This window comes from Lithobates pipiens, unplaced genomic scaffold, assembly GCF_037356315.1.
Source record: "Lithobates pipiens isolate NorthernLeopardFrog02 unplaced genomic scaffold, aLitPip1_a1.2 Scaffold_18, whole genome shotgun sequence".
In the NCBI taxonomy this organism is placed as follows: domain Eukaryota; kingdom Metazoa; phylum Chordata; class Amphibia; order Anura; family Ranidae; genus Lithobates; species Lithobates pipiens.
Window position 1 is genome coordinate 642,128,998 of NW_027507758.1, and position 19,370 is coordinate 642,148,367.

Here is a 19,370-nt window from a genome sequence, read left to right on the forward strand (position 1 = left end):
TATGTAACAAAAAATGTAGCGCTGAAATACCAAAAATAAAATATAAATATTACTTAAACCCTATTAATTCAATAACGTAGGGACCCACTGAAAGACAGCACACATTTAGGTGTTGTTCTATCTAGTAGGGAAAAAAGAAAAAACACAATCTATGTGTAAACAAGTGCAAAAAGTCCAACTAAAACTAAGGCCGCGTACACACGGGCGGACTGTCCGGCCAACTTCATCCGCTAAAACACAGTTCAGCGGACAATCCGCTCGTGTGTGGGCTTCAGCGGACTTTTTCAGCGGACAGTCTGGCGAACCAAGTCTTTCGGAATTTCTGTAAGACAGTCCGTCCAAACTTGGATTCAGCGGACAGTCGGCTCGTGAGTAGGCAAGTTGGACGGACTAAGTATGGCGCATGCTCAGAAAGGATTTACACGGCCGAAGGTTGCATTGCAGTGTATTGGACATCGAATTTCTAGTCCCGTCGTACGTGCTGTACACGTCATCGCGCAAGTTTTCGGCGGACTGTTCGTTCATCGTGTGTGGTCAAGTCCATTCATTCAAAAGTACGACGGACTGTCTGTCAGACTGTCTGACGAACTTAGTTGGGCGGACAATCCGCCCGTGTGTACGCGGCCTAAGAGTGCAATAAGTCCAGATATTCCGTTGACCCAAATCGTGAACAGCCTTCAGTCAATAACTAAGATTTTTGCAGAAAAAGGTGGGTACTCTTACCAGAGGTGATGGACACAAAGTACTCTACAGTAAATGTGTCATACAGGCTTCTATGCGTCACAAATGATTCATGTACGCTGGATCATAGGTCACCCTCAAGGCAGCCAGGTATCCTCTCGGTTAGCCGAGATATTTTTGATATTTCAGCACTCCTTTTTTTTGTTACATATTGTTATTTGGACTTGTTTTTTTTGTATGTTAGCTGCTGGTTTGTGTGATTTCACAATTTTCATTATTTTTGTAGGGAGCACAGTGTTTTTCCCCCTTTTGCTTTGTATTCACATTTTTGACTAATTATTCACTGCAGCACCGAACATCTTTTTAGATGGATATTTTTGAGTATAGAAGTAACCGGACTCTGAATACTGAGAATGTTTTTACTGTCAATAACAGTGATTCTGAGTTGGGTGGGTTGTTTTTAAGGCTGAGAAATATCATGACCAGTGAAGTACACCTAGAGTGGGACATCGCTTTCCTCGAGCAATATCAAAAGGAAAAATTGGTCCCACTGGGTCTGAGGTGGGATGTTCATCCCCAACAGGGAGATGAGAATTTAGAACCTTGGTTATATATATATCTATATATATAGATATATATATATGCTTTTTGATATATTTTTGCATTTTCTTCATCAAAAAGTTCAGTTCAGTTGTTGAGTTATGTTTTTAAATTTGCCCTGTTATACATGGTTATGAGTCATTTCCTGGGGCTGCAGTTCCTCTGAACTCCACAAGATGGTGATCTTACTTCTAACCAGACAGGAAGTCTCTATAGAATACAGACAGGAAGGGATGTCAGGTACAGACAGGAAGTTCCGGGTGAGAGGTGAGTCGGGAAGTAGAGACGGAGACGTTGCTGGAAGTGGCAGAAGCTGAGGTAATAAGATCTTATTTTCTATTTACACCCAGTAACCCCCCGTCATGTCCGTCCTTTTCCTCCATAGTCACTGTGATGTCTTTTATCTCCAGCAGATGATGATACACACATATATAGTGTGGAGACCTAGATTAACCCCTTCAGGGTCAGAACATTTCCCTACTTACAGGGCCGGAACATTCTCTTCATTTCAGAGATAAATTCTAGTAATATGTTCCTCTAAACAAACATCACTGACAATAAATAGACAAGACAATGACCATCCTGACCATACATGGCCTACAAAGGACAATTATTACACTACACAGGCTGTTGGTCTCTGATGGTCCTCTCACCCACCTGCACATACTTTTCTGACCTCCATAAAGGAGAAGTCCAGCCTGAGATGGCTTGGCTGGGCTTCTCCTATGGGTTACAGGAGTGCAGGTCGTTTTGCACTCTTGTGACCTGTTTTCAGCAGAGATCGGGCTGAAGTCGGCTCTCTGGTGACATCACTGGAATCAGTCCAGGCACCGCATCATCACGACAATGAAGTCTGGATCTTCCAGGTGCCTGGACTGATGGCCATCTCAGCCTCTCAGCGAGCCACTGAGAGACTGAAACGGGCTCTCCCCGCCCCTCCACAGCTCCAGTGAGCGCGGGGGGCGGAGCTGTGAGAACCGAGCCATCGCAGATGTTAGATCGCTCGGTTCTCAGTGAAGAGGTGCCGGGGGACCGATGCGGCATCCACCTAGGTAAGTATGAATCTGAAAGAAAAATAAATCATACTTCTCTTTTAAAGACCTTCTGCTAGCAAGTGAAGGAAGCCTTCACCTCACCATTTCACCGTTCTAGAAATATGTTCCAGGATACAAAATAGACTAAGAGAACAAACCCCTCCCCCTGATGACAAATGTTCATTCCAACATACAAGGGTCCTGCAGCTTGTCAGATAAAGATCCGGGAAGATCCAAGGAGCTCAAACAACAAAGAAATGACAGCGCGAGATCCTCATTAGAATGATGAAGTCATTTATTCCATAAAAACAAATAGTACACTTACATGTTAAAATCTTCATAATCAGCATAGATGGCAGATGGGTTGCTATTGGAGAGAACAAAACCGACTCCTCCCCCACAGTTCTGTACTCCACCATCAGAATCCTCCTGCTATCCAATCCGATCCCTTCTCTTACTGCAGAGAGTGACAGTGACATCACTCCGAACAGTCAGCAGGCTGCCGGAGATTGGAGCCTTGCAGCCGGAGTTCTGGCAATTATCCTGATTAGCCGACAACTCCGACCAAAAGTCAGCAAGTTCCCCTTCCTGGACATCATGATGACCCGACATTGTCCTCCCAGCACTGCCTCAGAGCAAACAAGTCAAAGGAAGGATCATATTTATCATTCCTTGTCTGCAGATCTAAAATGAAACAAAACCAGTTCAGAAACCAAACAAACCCAACAGAGAAAAGGGAATATCTGATCCAGCAGCCAAGAGGGTCCCGAACCTCAAACATGTAGCAAACAGTCCAAACTAAATGTGTTCCCATGGGGGGAGTAGTTGTTAAATGTACAGCAAACCTCCTATTACCCCCTCACATCCACATCCTATTATTGTGTGACCAATACCATCCAAATAATTCTTACTTTCATTTCCCAAAGTTATCCGTCTACAAGGTGACCTGTATAGATCAAATGACGGCACCAATGAGGATGGAGGAGGACCGGAGTCACATGACTGAGAAGATACTAAACCTCACCCTGGAGATCATCTACCTGCTGACCGGAGAGATTGAGGAGGATTCTGGGAGGTCACATGACATCACTCTTATCTCTATTAATAAAACACAGACCTGACCGGGGAGGTGAGGAGGATTCTGGGAGGTCACATGACATCACTCTTATCTCTATTAATAAAACACAGACCTGACCGGAGAGGTGAGGAGGATTCTGGGGGGTCACATGACATCACTCTTATCTCTATTAATAAAACACAGACCTGACCGGAGAGGTGAGGAGGATTCTGGGGGGTCATATGACCTCACTCTTATCTCTATTAATAAAACACAGACCTGACCGGAGAGGTGAGGAGGATTCTGGGAGGTCACATGACATCACTCTTATCTCTATTAATAAAACACAGACCTGACCGGAGAGGTGAGGAGGATTCTGGGGGGTCATATGACCTCACTCTTATCTCTATTAATAAAACACAGACCTGACCGGAGAGGTGAGGAGGATTCTGGGAGGTCACATGACATCACTCTTATCTCTATTAATAAAACACAGACCTGACCGGAGAGGTGAGGAGGATTCTGGGAGGTCACGTGACATCCCTCTTATCTCTATTAATAAAACACAGACCTGACCGGAGAGGTGAGGAGGATTCTGGGAGGTCACATGACATCACTCTTATCTCTATTAATAAAACACAGACCTGACCGGAGGATTCTGGGATTCTAACATGATATTCCTATTGGTTCCTCAATACAGATATTTCCTCTTGTGAAGTCAGGTGATCATATGACCATCACAGTGCCTCCATGTGACTCCCTAAAACCTGAGAGACACAACATGGAGAAGATTCTAGAAGTCACCAAGAAGATGATGGAGCTGCTGACAGGAGAGGTGAGGAGGATTCTGGGAATTCTGGGACATTATCCAGTAACAGACAAGGGATGTGTCTGGATGGTGACTGTATCATTGTGTGTGTCAGGTTCCTATAAGGTGTCAGGATGTCACTGTCTATTTCTCCATGGAGGAGTGGGAGTATTTAGAAGGACACAAGGATCTCTACAAGGACGTCATGATGGACAATCAGCCGCCCCTCACATCACCGGGTAAGAGGAGACTTTATTGTAAAGGAGAGAGCAGTACGGAGGCTCCACCTAGATCCCCCATCATCTGATAAACACATAGAAACAATGTATTCAGTCAGTGTGTGTGTTTCCTACAGATGGATCCAGTAATGGGAACCCACCAGAGAGATGTCCCCATCCTCTGTATTCCCGGGATTCCACACAGGAAGGTCACACCATCCCCCACCATCATCAGGTAGATGAGGAACAATCACTGATAGTATCATTAGGATCTGTACATTATCTGCATTGTTACCATTGATGTCATTTTTATTATATATTCAGAGTGGAAACCTGAGAGATTCTAAAGTTGATGCTCAAGAAGAGTTTAAAATGGCGGATGAGCAGTATAGGACAATGAAGGAGTTTTTTGAAGGAAACGCGGATCTGTATAAGGATTTCATGATGGAGCCACCAAATACCAGGAACCCACCAGAGAGATGTCCCCGTCCTCTGTATTCCCGGGATTCCACACAGGAAGATCACACCATCCCCCACTGTTACAAGGTTGGTGGGATGGAGCATCTAGAACATGGACTCCTAGAGATGATGTGTGGATTTTCTATGTGATGTCACAATAATAAATCTTCTATCTTACAGATGATATTCTCTCTCATTTTCTTGGTTTAGAGTGGAGATCCAATGGATATAGAATTTGAGGTGAAATCAGAAGAAGAAGAGAGGTATGTGAGGGATGATCAGCAGTCTATGGAGGAGGATGGAATAACGGGGACATTTATAGAGGAGGACACTCCTACAGAGATCAGCACAGGTGGGTCATTAACACTAAATCCATTCCTCCACCCATACTGCTCACTGATTGGTCCAGAGTAGGGGTGGGGGCTGGGTGATAATCTTCCTTCTCTGTGCTGCAGTCACATTTTTTTGGATCTAGACTGGATTTATGGAGATTCTGGGGTTCAGCTGGCAGCAAAAGTTTGATTTTCACAATAGATGTTGCTCTACCTATTCACTTTGTGCATGTGCTTTGGGTCTTCTACTTCATGCCCAGGTCTAGCACAAGAAAAAATCCTTCCAGAATTACTTGCTCTGTTGTTTTCTGGCTGTGCTAAGTTGAGGAATATTTCTGTACAGTCTCATTTAACCACTTAAGGACCGCCGTATTGCCATTGTACGTCATCACAATGGCACAGGCAGGCACAAGCACGTAGATGTACATGCTTGCCTTCCAGCGGGTGGGGGGTCCGATCGGACCCCCTCCCGCTGGGTACGGCGGTCGGGTTCGCTCCAGGAGCGATCCGTGATGAGAGGATGGCCGTTGGTTTCTGGCCACCCCCTCTGGATCGCTCCTGGCCAATGACAAGCTTCCTCCCACTGTGTATTGTTTACACAGGAAGGAGGAAGTGATGTCATTCTCCTCGGGGCGGTCTTTTTGACCGGACTACGAGGAGAAGACTAACAGTAAGTGCACCAAAACACTACACTGACACATAGGTACACAAACCCCCCCCCCCCCCCCCCGATCCGCCCCCCCGAACCGCCCCCCCCCCCCCAGTCACAGTGTCACTGATTGCATTGATCATTTCTTTACTGATCACTGCATTCAGTGTCAGTTGTAACAGTTAAAACTGTCAGGGCAGTTAGTGTTAGGTCCAGGGTAGCCCCCTATCACCCCCCAATAAAGATTTAACCCCCTGATTGCCCCTAGTTAACCCTTTCACCCCCTTTTGCCAGTGTCACTAAGCGATCATTTTTCTGATCGCTGCATTAGTGTAGCCAGTGTCGCTAGGTAGCTAGTTTTTTTTTTAGGTTCACTGCCAGGTTTTTATAGCGCTAGGTACCCCGATATACTACCCAATAATGGTTTTAACCCCCTGATTGCCCCTAGTTAACCCTTTCACCCCCTTTTGCCAGTGTCACTAAGCGATCGTTTTTCTGATCGCTGCATTAGTGTCACTAGTGCCGCTAGGTAGCTAGTTATTTTTTTAGGTTCACCGCCAGGTTTTTATAGCGCTAGGTACCCCGATATACTACCCAATAATGGTTTTAACCCCCTGATTGCCCCTAGTTAACCCTTTCACCCCCTTTTGCCAGTGTCACTAAGCGATCATTTTTCTGATCGCTGCATTAGTGTCACTAGTGTCGTTAGGTAGCTAGTTATTTTTTTAGGTTCACCGCCAGGTTTTTATAGTGTTAGGTACCCCCATATACTACCCAATAATGGTTTTAACCCCCTGATTGCCCCTAGTTAACCCTTTCACCCCCTTTTGCCAGTGTCACTAAGCGATCATTTTTCTGATCGCTGCATTAGTGTCACTAGTGTCGTTAGGTAGCTAGTTATTTTTTTAGGTTCACCGCCAGGTTTTTATAGCGCTAGGTACCCCCATATACTACCCAATAATGGTTTTAACCCCCTGATTGCCCCTAGTTAACCCTTTCACCAGCGATCACAGTATAAGTGTCACTAGTGACGCTGGTTAGCCAGTTAGTTATTTAGGTTCCCCGTCAGGTTTTTATATAGCGCTAGGGACCCCCATATACTACCTAATAAAAATTTGAACCCCCTGATTGCCCCTAGTTAACCCTTTCACCACTGATCACCGTATAAGTGTTATGGGTGACTCTGGTTAGTTTGCTTTCTATAGCATCAGGGGACCCACCATTTATTACCCAATAAAGGTTTAACCCCCTGATCACCCGGCGGGTGATATCAATTAGGTTTTAGGGTCAGGGTCTGCGTCGCCCCAGGCAGCGCTAGGTTAGTGCCAGTACCGCTAACACCCACGTGTAAAGCATACACCTCCCGTAGTGGTATAGAATCTGAACAGATCAATATCTGATCTGATCAGATCTATACTAGCGTCCCCAGCAGTTTAGGGTTCCAAAAAAATGCATTGTTAGCGGGATCAGCCCAGATACCTGCTAGCACCTTTTGCCCCTCTGCCCAGCCCACCCAAGTGCAGTATCGATCGATCACTGTCACTTACAAAACACATAACTGCAGCGATCGCAGAGTCAGGCCTGATCCCTGCGATCGCTAACAGTTTTTTTGGTAGCATTTTATATTTAAATCCGGAAGGCAGTGCTTGGTTTTCGGGGTCCCGTACGTGGCTAGGCTCCCAAAAAGTCCCCCACATGTGGTATCCCCGTACTCAGGAGAAGCAGCAGAATTTATTTTGGGGTGTAATTTGACGTATTCCCATAGCATGTGTGAGCAATATATCATTTAGTGACAACTTTGTGCAAAAAAAACAAAGTTTGTAATATTCCCACAACTTGTGGCAAAATATAAAATATTCCATGGACTCAACATGCCTCTCAGTAAATAGCTTGGGTGTCTACTTTCCAAAATGGGGTAATTTTGGGGGGTTTTGTGCTGTTTTGGCATTTTATGGCCTTCGGAACTGTGATAGGTAGTGAGGAGTGAAATCAAAAATTTGCACCCTTAGAAATCCTGAAGGCAGTGATTGGTTTTCGGGGTGCCGTGTGCGACTAGACTCCCAAAAAGTCCCACACATGTGGTATCCCCGTACTCAGGAGAAGCAGCAGAATATATTTTGGGGTGCAATTCCACATATAACCATGGCACGTGTGAGCAATATATCATTTAGTGACAACTTTTAGTAAAATTTTTATTTATTTTTTGTCATTATTCAATCCCTTAGGACAAAAAAAAAAAATTCAATGGGCTCAACATACCCCTCAGCAATTTCCTTGGGGTGTCTACTTTGCAAAATGGGGTCATTTGGGGGGGTTTGTACTGCCCTGCCATTTTAGCACCTCAAGAAATGAGATAGGCAGTCATAAATTAAAAGCTGTATAAATTCCAGAAAATGTACTCTAGTTTGTAGACGCTATAACTTTTGCGCAAACCAAAAAATATACGCTTATTGACTTTTTTTTACTAAAGACATGTGGCTGAATACATTTTGCCCTCAATGTATGACTAAAATTTAGTTTATTCGATTTTTCTTATAACAAAAAGAAGAAAATATATATTTTTTTCAAAATTTTCGCTCTTTTTCCATTTATATCGCAAAAAATAAAAATCGCAGAGGCAATCAAATACCATAAAAAGAAAGCTCTATTTGTGGGAAGAAAAGGACGCAAATTTTGTTTGGGTGCAATATTGCATGACCGCGCAATTACCAGTTAAAGCAGCGCAGTGCGAAATTGGAAAAAGACCTCTGGTCCTTAAGGTGTTTATTGGTCCGGGGCTGTAGTGGTTAAGCTTCCACTGATTACCAATATTATGACTCCTGACCCTTACACTGTATAAATTATATTGTACATTACATAGTCCTGACTTGTGCTCTCTCTCCTCCCCCCACTGCTATATATACACATAATATGTATTCTCTTTTGTTACACCCATTTCCTACCAGCTGGACATTTTATATCTGATGATGTGATTGGAGCACAGACTTTTACATGGTGATAATAATGTGATAACATCCTCAGACTTTGGAACCTTAAACAGAAAGTGATAATGAGGGAGGAGTCAATAACCCAATGATGGGGGTCTTCAGGATCAGTCCAGTCTTCATCTTGGTTGTTCTCACCCCATCCTCACTCTCTGACCTCTGGTGGGGCTCAGCCCCGCTGTTATTCATGACTAAATCATGGACTTAATAAGGAAGTGCAGGACTTCTTGTGTTGGGAAGATGTCAATGAGTGATAGAGGGGGAGGGGACACTCGTCCTATAATCCCCTCATCACTGTCACTCCTATAAAAGACAGTTCTCGTTGTTTCCTCCCTCTCTGACTAAGGTCCATGAATAAAGAAATGATCTGGTAGGAGATCAGAGGACCCATTTACTAGTTACCTTGAGGGGGGAATTGTAAGATCCTCAGAGACAAAGCTGCCTGATGTGGGCGGGGTCCTGGTTTAGGGGAACCAATCAGCTGATGTCTAGTAATAATCTTTGTATTTCTATTTTAGTAGATGGACAGGAGATGAGGAAAACCTCAGAGGATTGTCTCACTTTGTCTCCAGACTGTAAAGTAGAAGATGAGGACATCACACAGTATAGTCCAGGAGAAAACCCGACTACCTCAAATGTCCATCCGGCACCACACAGTGTAGATGGACCATCGTATTCCTCTTATCCTGAGGAACCTCAGACTGTGCGGGACGGGGCCATCCTTCCAGCAGAGAAGAGCTTTTCCTGTACTGAGTGCGGGAAGTGTTTCCATTCTAAATACCATCTTAATGTGCATATAAGATCTCACACAGGGGAGAAGCCGTATTCCTGTCCTGAGTGCGGGAAATGTTTTTCACAGAAGTCCAATCTTTCCACACATCAGAGATCTCACACGGGGGAGAAGCAGTACTCCAGTCCTGAGTGCGGGAAATGTTTTTTACATAAGTCTGATCTTTCCAAACATCAGAGATCTCACATAAGGGAGAAACTGTATTCCTGTCCTGAGTGTGGGAAATGTTTTTCACTGAAGTCCCATCTTTACAGACATCAGAGATCTCACACGGGGGAGAAGCCGTATTCCTGTCCTGAGTGTGGAAAGTGTTTTTCACAGAAGTTCGATCTTTCCATACATCAGAGATCTCACACGGGGCAGATGCCACATTCCTGCCCTGAGTGCGGGAAATGTTTTTCACTGAAGTACCGTCTTTACAGACATCAGAGATCTCACACGGGGGAGAAGCCGTATTCCTGTCCTGACTGTGGGAAATGTTTTTCACAGAAGTACAATCTTTACAAACATCAGAGATCTCACACCAGAGAGAAGCCGTATTCCTGTCCTGAGTGCGGGAAATGTTTTTCACGGAAGTCCAGTCTTTACAGACATCAGAAATCTCACACGGGGGAGAAGTAGTATTCCTGTCCTGAGTGAGGGACTTGTTCCTCACTGAAGTCCTGTCTTCCTGTACATCAGGGATCCCACACAACCCTTGAGGTGTATTAGTGCCTTGAGTGCGGGAAATGTCTTCTATATGAATGTTGCTGGACATCACAGCTCTCATGTGGGGAAGAAGCACACCCTGATATACACCTCAGATATACTCCATGGCTGATCTTCATCATGTAAGGAACAGTTGATAAGGAGATCAGAGATCACCAAAGACATGGATGAAGTGTTGTAAAAATACAATGTATGGGCGGCTCATACAGGTCTGGTAATGTACTTTTATGTCATGGCTTTCTTCCGGTTCCGCACCCATGCACGCGCACACCCAGAAACCTCCACTGTCATTGGCTGTAGGACAAGTTTGTCAGCAGGTTCCAGCCAATGATTTTGCCCCGTACCCTGCTGATCACCTGCAGCCAATGACAAATCACTCCTGTGTTTTATTTTGTAAACACGGGGAGCTATTTTGTGATTTCTTCTCTTCCCTAGTCCTTTTCTGTTCAGGAAGAGAAGAGAACACCACACTGTGAGTATAATCACCACACTTTACACCCACACACCTTAGATTGGCACATTTATCCCCATTGATTGCCCTCATTCACCCTTTGATCACCCCTGTCACCCAACCAGTGCCATTAGTACAGCGTCAGTGTACAGTATTTTTCACCAATTGCTGTATTAGGGTCACTTGTTACATCAGATAGTGCCAGGGTCAGCTAGCATTAGATTGTCCGCACACTATTGCACTCACGCTGTAGGATCCTAATCATCAACATTACTAGTATAGTGTCTGTATGATCAATATCTTGATCACCACCATTACTAGTATAGTGTCTGTATGATCAATATCTTGATCACCACCATTACTAGTATAGTGTCTGTATGGATCAATATCCTGATCATCGCCATTACTAGTATAGTGTCTGTATGAATCAATATCCTGATCACCACCATTACTAGTATAGTGTCTGTATGGATCAATATCCTGATCACTTCCATTACTAGTATAGTGTCTGTATGGATCAATATTCTGATCACCACCATTACTAGTATAGTGTCTGTATGGATCAATATCCTGATCACCATATGATATGAGAAGGGCAACCCAAGGCCGGGTTATGGGTATATGGGGTATCTCAGCCAATGGGCAGGGGTTTTCTTGAATCCCTTGGCCTGCTGGGAGAACCTATATATTTGGGTGGAGTCAAGTGATCAGGGTTCTGTGCCACCTAGGGAGAAAACGTTTTGCAGAAGGTAGTATAACAAGACATGTGGCCACTCATTAAAATTAGAAGAAAAGAGGTTTAACCTTAAACTACATAGAGGGTTCTTTACTGTAAGAGCGGCAAGGATATGGAATTCCCTTCCACAGGCGGTGGTCTTAGCGGGGGAGCATCAATAGTTTCAAGAAACTATTAGATAATATCTTGAACGACAGCAACATACAGGATATACAATGTAATACTGACATATAATCACACACATAGGTTGGACTTGTGTCTTTTTTCAACCGCTTCTAATATGTAACTATGTAAGCTAGCTGCTACCATAACAATGGTATTTAGTGTCAAAGGTACGGGGTACAGCAATTTGCATGAAGTGGTTAAAGGGTAACTCCACTTGCGTGGCAAAAAAAAGCAAATAAAGAAAAAATAATATAGCACATATAATTGTGACACTAATCATATTGTAATTGAATGTTATTAAAAATGACCTTTTCTTTTCAATCTGCAGCCAATGTAATGTTCTGAGAATACATTGCAATATGGCTACCTGGAGCTGTCCTGTACACAGAGTGTGTACTGACCACTCTCCAGAAACATCATTTCCTGCTTGTGTGATTGGCTCACCAATTTTCCCAGAAGTCTGCCCTAAGATACAAGTCAGATTTCAGGCATCCCCTGAAACAAAAATTTCATTTTTTGGAGAGATACTTCCAATAGGAACACATCTAAAGGGATGCAGGCCCAGCAGCTTTCCTCATTAGTGCCCTGCAGCTGCACACCTGACAGTTAATTATGAAACCACTCCCATTAGACTCACTCAGAACAGAGGCACAGACAAACACACAGGGATTTCTTCAGAATAACAAAAGGTAGGAATCTGCAACAAAGTTTGTTATAATCCCTGCAATGTACACAGATCACCCAGAGGGGAATGTTTTTTTCTCAACAAAAGTGGAGTTACACTTTAACCATTGTAATTTACTTTGCAGGAACACCAATCAGCTGCAGCACTGATCTGTTTATTCTGACAGCAGCAGGGTGTTGCTCTCAGAATATAAACATCTGTGCCTGCAGTGCTGCAGGAGGAAAAAAAATGTGTATGCCCAAGCATGAGGGGCCTGTGCGGTCAGTGAGTGGATTGCTCCTTTGCTCCAGCATATATATATTTTTCACCTTTTTGGTATAGATTTCAGTTAAAAAAAAGTGTTTTTTGTTGCATAAATCTCATATCGTTATTGTGTTTTATTGTTAACCATTGTTTGCTTTAGAGCAGGGGTCTCAAACTCAAATTACCTGAGGGCCACAAGACAAGTTTTCATATCCCATGGGGGCCGCATGCAAACTTCAAAAACAACAGTACTTGTGTCAGCAGACACATTATTAACCCCCATCACTGGTGTCAGCGGATTCATTATTAACCCCAGCACTGGTGTTAACGGACGCATTATTAACCCCCATCACTGGTGTCAGCGGATGCATTATTCACCCCCAGCAGTGGTATCAGTGGACGCATTAATAAACTCTAGCACTGGTGTTAGCGGATGCATTATTAAACCCCAGCACTGATGGTAGCGGATGCAGTATTATACCCCAGCACTGGTGTTAGCAGACGTATTATTAAACCCCAGCACTGGTGTCAGCGGACGCATTATTAAACCCAGCACTGGTGTCAGCGGTTGCATTATTAAACCCAGCACTGTTGTCAGTGAACACATTATTTACCCCCAGCACTGGTGTCAGCGGACGCATTATTATACCCCAGTACTGGTGTCAGCAGATGCATTATAAAGCCCCAGCACTGGTGTCAGCAAACGCATTAGTAAACCCCAGCACTGGTGTTAGCAGACACATTATTAACCCCCAGCACTGGTGTCATTGGACACATTATTAACCTCCAGCATCAAGCCGGAGCGTCCCACAAAGAGGGAGCCATGTGACGGGAGTCACTTTTGGGCGCAGGGTGACCAAGAAAATAAAGAAACATGTATCTGCCATATTAGAAATAGTGGCTGATTCATAATGCTGGGACAAATACTGTTAGGAGATGCTGATGTCAATTCCAGCCACCTGTCTCTGCCTGTGTCTGCTATAATGTAAATGAGTCTAGTATGGCTTCTCTTTCAGTCATTGTTGTCTGGGCTAATTAACCCTGCAATTGTATGAAGGAGTTCTGTATTGAGATGTATGATAATGTGTATTGTATAGTCGGTGAGCTAGGAGACGTGAAGTCTGTCCTAAAGGTCATGTCTCTGAGTCACCTAGGCTGTCTAAAGGATTAGATAATTAGCTCATGTTAATTAGGTTTCTGGTCAGAGGTTGTACTTTCATCCTGCTGTATATATTTGTGTGAGATCTCAAAATAAAAATTCATTCCTGTTTGAACCTCAATACAGAGCCTCGTCTTGTACTTGGGGGAGAATTATTCGTATGGTTTTTTGTTCAGCTGATTGAAGTGTTCGGTAGCTGCCTTTGGGTTCGGAAATGGAATGTCCTAAATGGCTTTAACCCCTTTCATACTCGGGGTGTCGTTATAGAATAATTTATAATGTTTTCTTAAAAGGCAATGGAAAAGTTCAAAGGAATCCCATAACCATTCCATAAAAGCATTCCCAGCATTAAACTTATATCCACACCTGTACAAAACCCTCCACACACCTGTAAATAAATATATGCGTGTGTTCAACCAACACTAAAAACCATTAAAACATATATAGACATGTACGTATATAAAAATACAAATACAAGCCTATACATGCATGTATGCAGCAATACTGAAATTAATAAATACAAATACAATAATGGATACTTCTATGAACACATTACCGCCAACCCACTGTGCATTGAAACAATGAAACTAAGCTAATTAATGACAATACACCGGAGGAGCAATATTGGAGCTTCTATTTACATAGTAATCATAATTGTAATATCCGTATCCAATTAACAATGAATATACGGTCATTATAGTCCATTGTTTCACGCAGAGCCCACTTTAGTCTAATAAATTTAATAAAAACAAAGCATGTTAGTTAAAAAATAGTGTTACAAAAAGATTCATTATATTAAAAATCTATTACATACCTTTAACCTCACTATCGAACTACCCTATCCAAACCTACCATCTACAGACATTACTCGTATCCATATCTGCAGCAAAAAGACTCATTGTGCTTATCATCTAGTTCCAAAATTCAATGCGCCCTTCTATCCCCATGGCAACATAGCTCAATGCCATGGGTATGACCAGACTAGGTGTTTGGGCCGAGCCCCTATTGATAATATCTATATCACAGAAAGAGGGGGCCACACGCCCAAACCAGAATAGCGATAAAAGTAAGAGTAAAGGATCTCCATAGCTAAAACACATGTACTAGGGGCCTCTGTGGGTACTACAAGAGTCATACTACATTATGCAGTTCAATTTCCTCATTCAGGCCATGCGGAGCTAAAGTCCCCAAAGTAAAAATTCAAAACGCCTCTCTTGTGCATAATATCTGATACTTTTTACCACTATCTAAATCATTTGATATGGCCTCTATTCCAAAAGCTTTGAGGCTGTCTATATTACTATTATGGACCTCCTTGAAATGTCCTGTTACCAAATATTTTTATTTTTCTGTTGAAATATTACTTCTGTGCTCATTCATCCTTGATCTCATTGGCCTTGAAGTCCGACCAACATATGTGAGGTCACAGGGGCGCAGGAGGCCATATATGACATATGGGGTGCCACAGAGGAACTGCTTGATCTTATAGCCCTTGCCATCAACTCTGACTACATTCCTTTTTCCTGTGGCACATATGTGCGCAATTGCCACAATTACTACTCCCACACATATAACTGTCTTTTTGGTCAAAGATGGTGGTCCAAGGATTGTTGAGCCCCATGGTCCTTATCTTCTTCACTCTACTCAGAGCAATGACACTCCTTAGATTCTTGGGTCTACTAAAGATTAGATGTGGGTGTCACGATAGACTGGTCTTCAGGATCGGGGTCTTATTCAAGAATCTTCCAGTTTTTTTCTGAAGATTTTTTGTATAATGGTGAATTTTTTGTTAAATCTAGTACAAAACCTTACTTGTGGTTGTTGGTCTCTATCATATTTTGCCAATTTCTCACCCCCTGCACAGACATTGTCATACAGCTGTAGATATTTTTCAAAGGCTTCTTCTATGTGCTCATCTTCGTACCCCTTCTCTTTAAATTTGCTTTTTAGAATCAGGCTTTGTTCTTCATAATAATTTTTTAGTGTACAAGTCCGCCTAAGTCTACAAAACTGACCAAAGGGGACATTCATAATCCACCTAGGATGATGATGGCTGCGGGCGTGGAGGTAAGAATTGCCAACACTCGGCTTGAAATTAGTTCTTGAATGGATTACTCCATTATCCACGGCCCGTAGCTCTAGGTCTAGAAAGACCAAGGACTTTTCATCTACCACATGTGAGAATGGGATTCGGAATTGATTCCTTGCACAATGTGCAAGAAATCCTTCCAGCTCATCCTCGGTACCATTCCAAATGATAATGACATCATCGATGTACCATGCATGACTAGGTTCCTCCCAATTGGGTTGTTAGCCCAAATATATTTGAGCTCCCAATACCCTATGAATACATTTGCATAGCTGGGAGTAAACCTAGCCACCATGGCTGTGCCCTTCACCTGCCTAAAGAAACTATCCATAAATGAAAAGTAATTGTGGGTCAAGGTAAACTCGATACACTCGTATATGAATTGGGCTTGTACAGGGCTGAACAATTGTGCTTCTGCCAAATAGTACTCTATTGCTCTAAAGCTAAATTCATGCCAAATGGATGTATACAGGGACGCTATATCGATCGATAGCCATCTGTATCCTTTCTTCCATGTATACGTGGTTAAAATCTCTGGGGCATGGTCCGAGTCCTTTATTTATGATGGCAGGCTGGTTACCAATCCCTGGAGAAAATGGTCGATGTAACTACCAAGATTGCTGGTTAGACTATCAATTCCTGCAATGATTGGTCTACCTGGAGGCTTCTCCATGTCCTTATGCACCTTCGGTATGTGGTAGAAGTGAGGGACCACTGGAGGTTTTGAATATAGGAATCAATGCTCGCTTTTTGTCAGGACCTGATTCAATAGTGCCCTGTCCAACGGCCCTTTAAGCTTGTTATTATAGCTACCAGTAGGGTCTCATGGGAGTCCTTTGTATGTGTTGGTATCACCAATCAGCCTAAAGGCTTCCTCCAGATATTGATCCCTACCTTGTATGACAAAGTCTCCACCTTTATCCGCTTTTCTAATTACAATTTCTGAATACTTTCTCAGGCTGCTCAGAGGGCCCTCCATACCTACTTCATGTCCCTTTTTATATTTGTAACCTTTGTCACCACACATCTTCCTAAACTCTTCCATCACAACCTCATAAAAAGTGGGTATGAAGTTTCCCTTATTCCAGTGCGGGTAGAAGCTTGATTTCGGTCTAAAATTCGTATTAATAGTCTCTCCCTCCAATGCCAGGGGGGGGGGGGGGGTCTCGTCTAGTGATGGACGAACGTTTCGCCCGGCGGTCGTTTCGCGGCGAATTTCCGACTTTCGCCGTCCGCGGGTTCGAACGCCTTTTTCCGTCGTTCGCCCCGGCGGACTTACGTGTTTAATGTATACAAGAACTTTAACCTTTCGTGACACGTTTATCATGTGTTACAGGACAACCAATTGAGACATGACAGCTCATGGACACTTGGACATTCCCCCTAACCTATAAATACACCCGATCCGGTGGCCATTTTACATTCTTTCTTCTGTCACTGTAGGGAAAGGATCCTGTGTGGAGTAGGGACAGAGAAAACGCTAGCTATTTGGTACACAAAAGTTCTTTTCAGGACTGGTATAGGTGTTAGGTCAGCAGCCTGAGTTTCTTTTGTCAGTTTAGATAAAGGGACAGAGCGCTGTATGCTGCTATTTTAGGGACAGCTCAGCCAGATTAGTCTTTCTTCATCATCATCATCATCATCATCATTAGCTGTTACTATCAGGTCCACAAAAGAGCTGTTCCAGCTAATCGTTCCAGCCTACTCTTTTTTGCCAATTTGTATAGGGACAGGCAGGAAGCAGTGTGTCAGGCAGTGAGGATAATTTTAAAGACTTGCTGTTACTATTAGTTCCACAAAGGTTCTTTTCAGGACTGGTATCAGTGGTACAGTAATAGGCTTGTACACGTATAATATTCTTTCTTCCAAATATAGAAAGAATATTATACTTGACTGCTGCCCTTCTGCTGCAGTCTGCTAATCATTCACAACTCACTTGTTCCACAAAGCTCTTTATCAGGACTGGTAACTTGGTCTGTCTAGGGTGCTACGGTACATAGGCTTGGGTGCGGTACAGTCTGCTGTTCTGTAAGGACCGCTATCGGTCCACAATACATAGGGTTGCCGTGCACTACTGCTGACCGCTGCCCTATACTGCAGCAGTCCTTCAGCGGTATAGGGACTGACGCACAGTCTGCTAAACACTAATACACAACCTGCTTGGTCCACAAAAGTTCTTATAAGGACTGGTAACTTGGTATAGGGTGCTACGGTACATAGGCCTGAGTGCGTTACAGTCTGCTGTTCTGTAAGGACCGCTATCGGTCCACAATACATAGGGTTGACGTGCACTACTGCTGACCGCTGCCCTATACTGCAGCAGTCCTTCAGCGGTATAGGGACTGACGCACAGTCTGCTAAACACTAACACACAACCTGCTTGGTCCACAAAAGTTCTTATAAGGACTGGTAACTTGGTATAGGGTGCTACGGTACATAGGCCTGAGTGCAGTACAGTCTGCTGTTCTGTAAGGACTGCTATCGGTCCACAATACATAGGGTTGCCGTGCACTACTGCTGACCGCTGCCCTATACTGCAGCAGTCCTTCAGCGGTATAGGGACTGACGCACAGTCTGCTAAACACTAATACACAACCTGCTTGGTCCACAAAAGTTCTTATAAGGACTGGTAACTTGGTATAGGGTGCTACGGTACATAGGCCTGAGTGCAGTACAGTCTGCTGTTCTGTAAGGACCGCTATCGGTCCACAATACATAGGGTTGCCGTGCACTACTGCTGACCGCTGCCCTATACTGCAGCAGTCCTTCATTGGTATAGGGACTGACGTACAGTCTGCTAATCACTAACACACAACCTGCTTGGTCCACAAAAGTTCTTATAAGGACTGGTAACTTGGTATAGGGTGCTACGGTACATAGGCCTGAGTGCAGTACAGTCTGCTGTTCTGTAAGGACCGCTATCGGTCCACAATACATAGGGTTGCCGTGCACTACTGCTGACCGCTGCCCTATACTGCAGCAGTCCTTCAGCGGTATAGGGACTGACGCACAGTCTGCTAAACACTAATACACAACCTGCTTGGTCCACAAAAGTTCTTATAAGGACTGGTAACTTGGTATAGGGTGCTACGGTACATAGGCCTGAGTGCGTTACAGTCTGCTGTTCTGTAAGGACCGCTATCGGTCCACAATACATAGGGTTGACGTGCACTACTGCTGACCGCTGCCCTATACTGCAGCAGTCCTTCAGCGGTATAGGGACTGACGCACAGTCTGCTAAACACTAACACACAACCTGCTTGGTCCACAAAAGTTCTTATAAGGACTGGTAACTTGGTATAGGGTGCTACGGTACATAGGCCTGAGTGCAGTACAGTCTGCTGTTCTGTAAGGACTGCTATCGGTCCACAATACATAGGGTTGCCGTGCACTACTGCTGACCGCTGCCCTATACTGCAGCAGTCCTTCAGCGGTATAGGGACTGACGCACAGTCTGCTAAACACTAACACACAACCTGCTTGGTCCACAAAAGTTTTTATAAGGACTGGTAACTTGGTATA

At 43.8% G+C, this 19,370-nt stretch overlaps 2 protein-coding genes across 2 annotated transcripts in view; both read left to right on the forward strand.

Annotated features, from left to right (window-relative positions):
* The first annotated feature begins 1,491 nt into the window (after nucleotides 1–1,491).
* LOC143986905 (uncharacterized) overlaps nucleotides 1,492–19,370 on the forward strand; it is a 137,504-nt gene continuing 119,625 nt past the window's right edge. The window contains exons 1-2 of the mRNA XM_077485313.1: nucleotides 1,492–1,599; nucleotides 3,242–3,368. Of these exons, the coding sequence (XP_077341439.1) occupies nucleotides 3,275–3,368 (94 nt within the window). The 5' untranslated portion in view covers nucleotides 1,492–1,599; nucleotides 3,242–3,274. The remainder of the gene's footprint in view (nucleotides 1,600–3,241; nucleotides 3,369–19,370) is intronic.
* On the forward strand, nucleotides 3,326–13,880 carry LOC143989669 (uncharacterized). The gene is made up of 7 exons (XM_077489930.1): nucleotides 3,326–3,444; nucleotides 4,073–4,207; nucleotides 4,296–4,419; nucleotides 4,536–4,633; nucleotides 4,723–4,944; nucleotides 5,068–5,209; nucleotides 9,341–13,880. Exons 2-7 carry the CDS (start codon nucleotides 4,103–4,105, stop codon nucleotides 10,231–10,233), a joined length of 1,584 nt encoding a protein of 527 aa, XP_077346056.1. The 5' UTR covers nucleotides 3,326–3,444; nucleotides 4,073–4,102; the 3' UTR covers nucleotides 10,234–13,880.

Excerpts from the sequence above, each read along its gene's own strand:
- LOC143989669 (XM_077489930.1), top strand. The coding sequence starts at position 4,103 with ATGACCATCACAGTGCCTCCATGTGACTCCCTAAAACCTGAGAGACAC. Across the intron at positions 4,420-4,535 it reads GCCGCCCCTCACATCACCGG|ATGGATCCAGTAATGGGAAC; the intron begins GTAAGAGGAGAC and ends TGTTTCCTACAG. Across the intron at positions 5,210-9,340 it reads TCCTACAGAGATCAGCACAG|TAGATGGACAGGAGATGAGG; the intron begins GTGGGTCATTAA and ends TTTCTATTTTAG.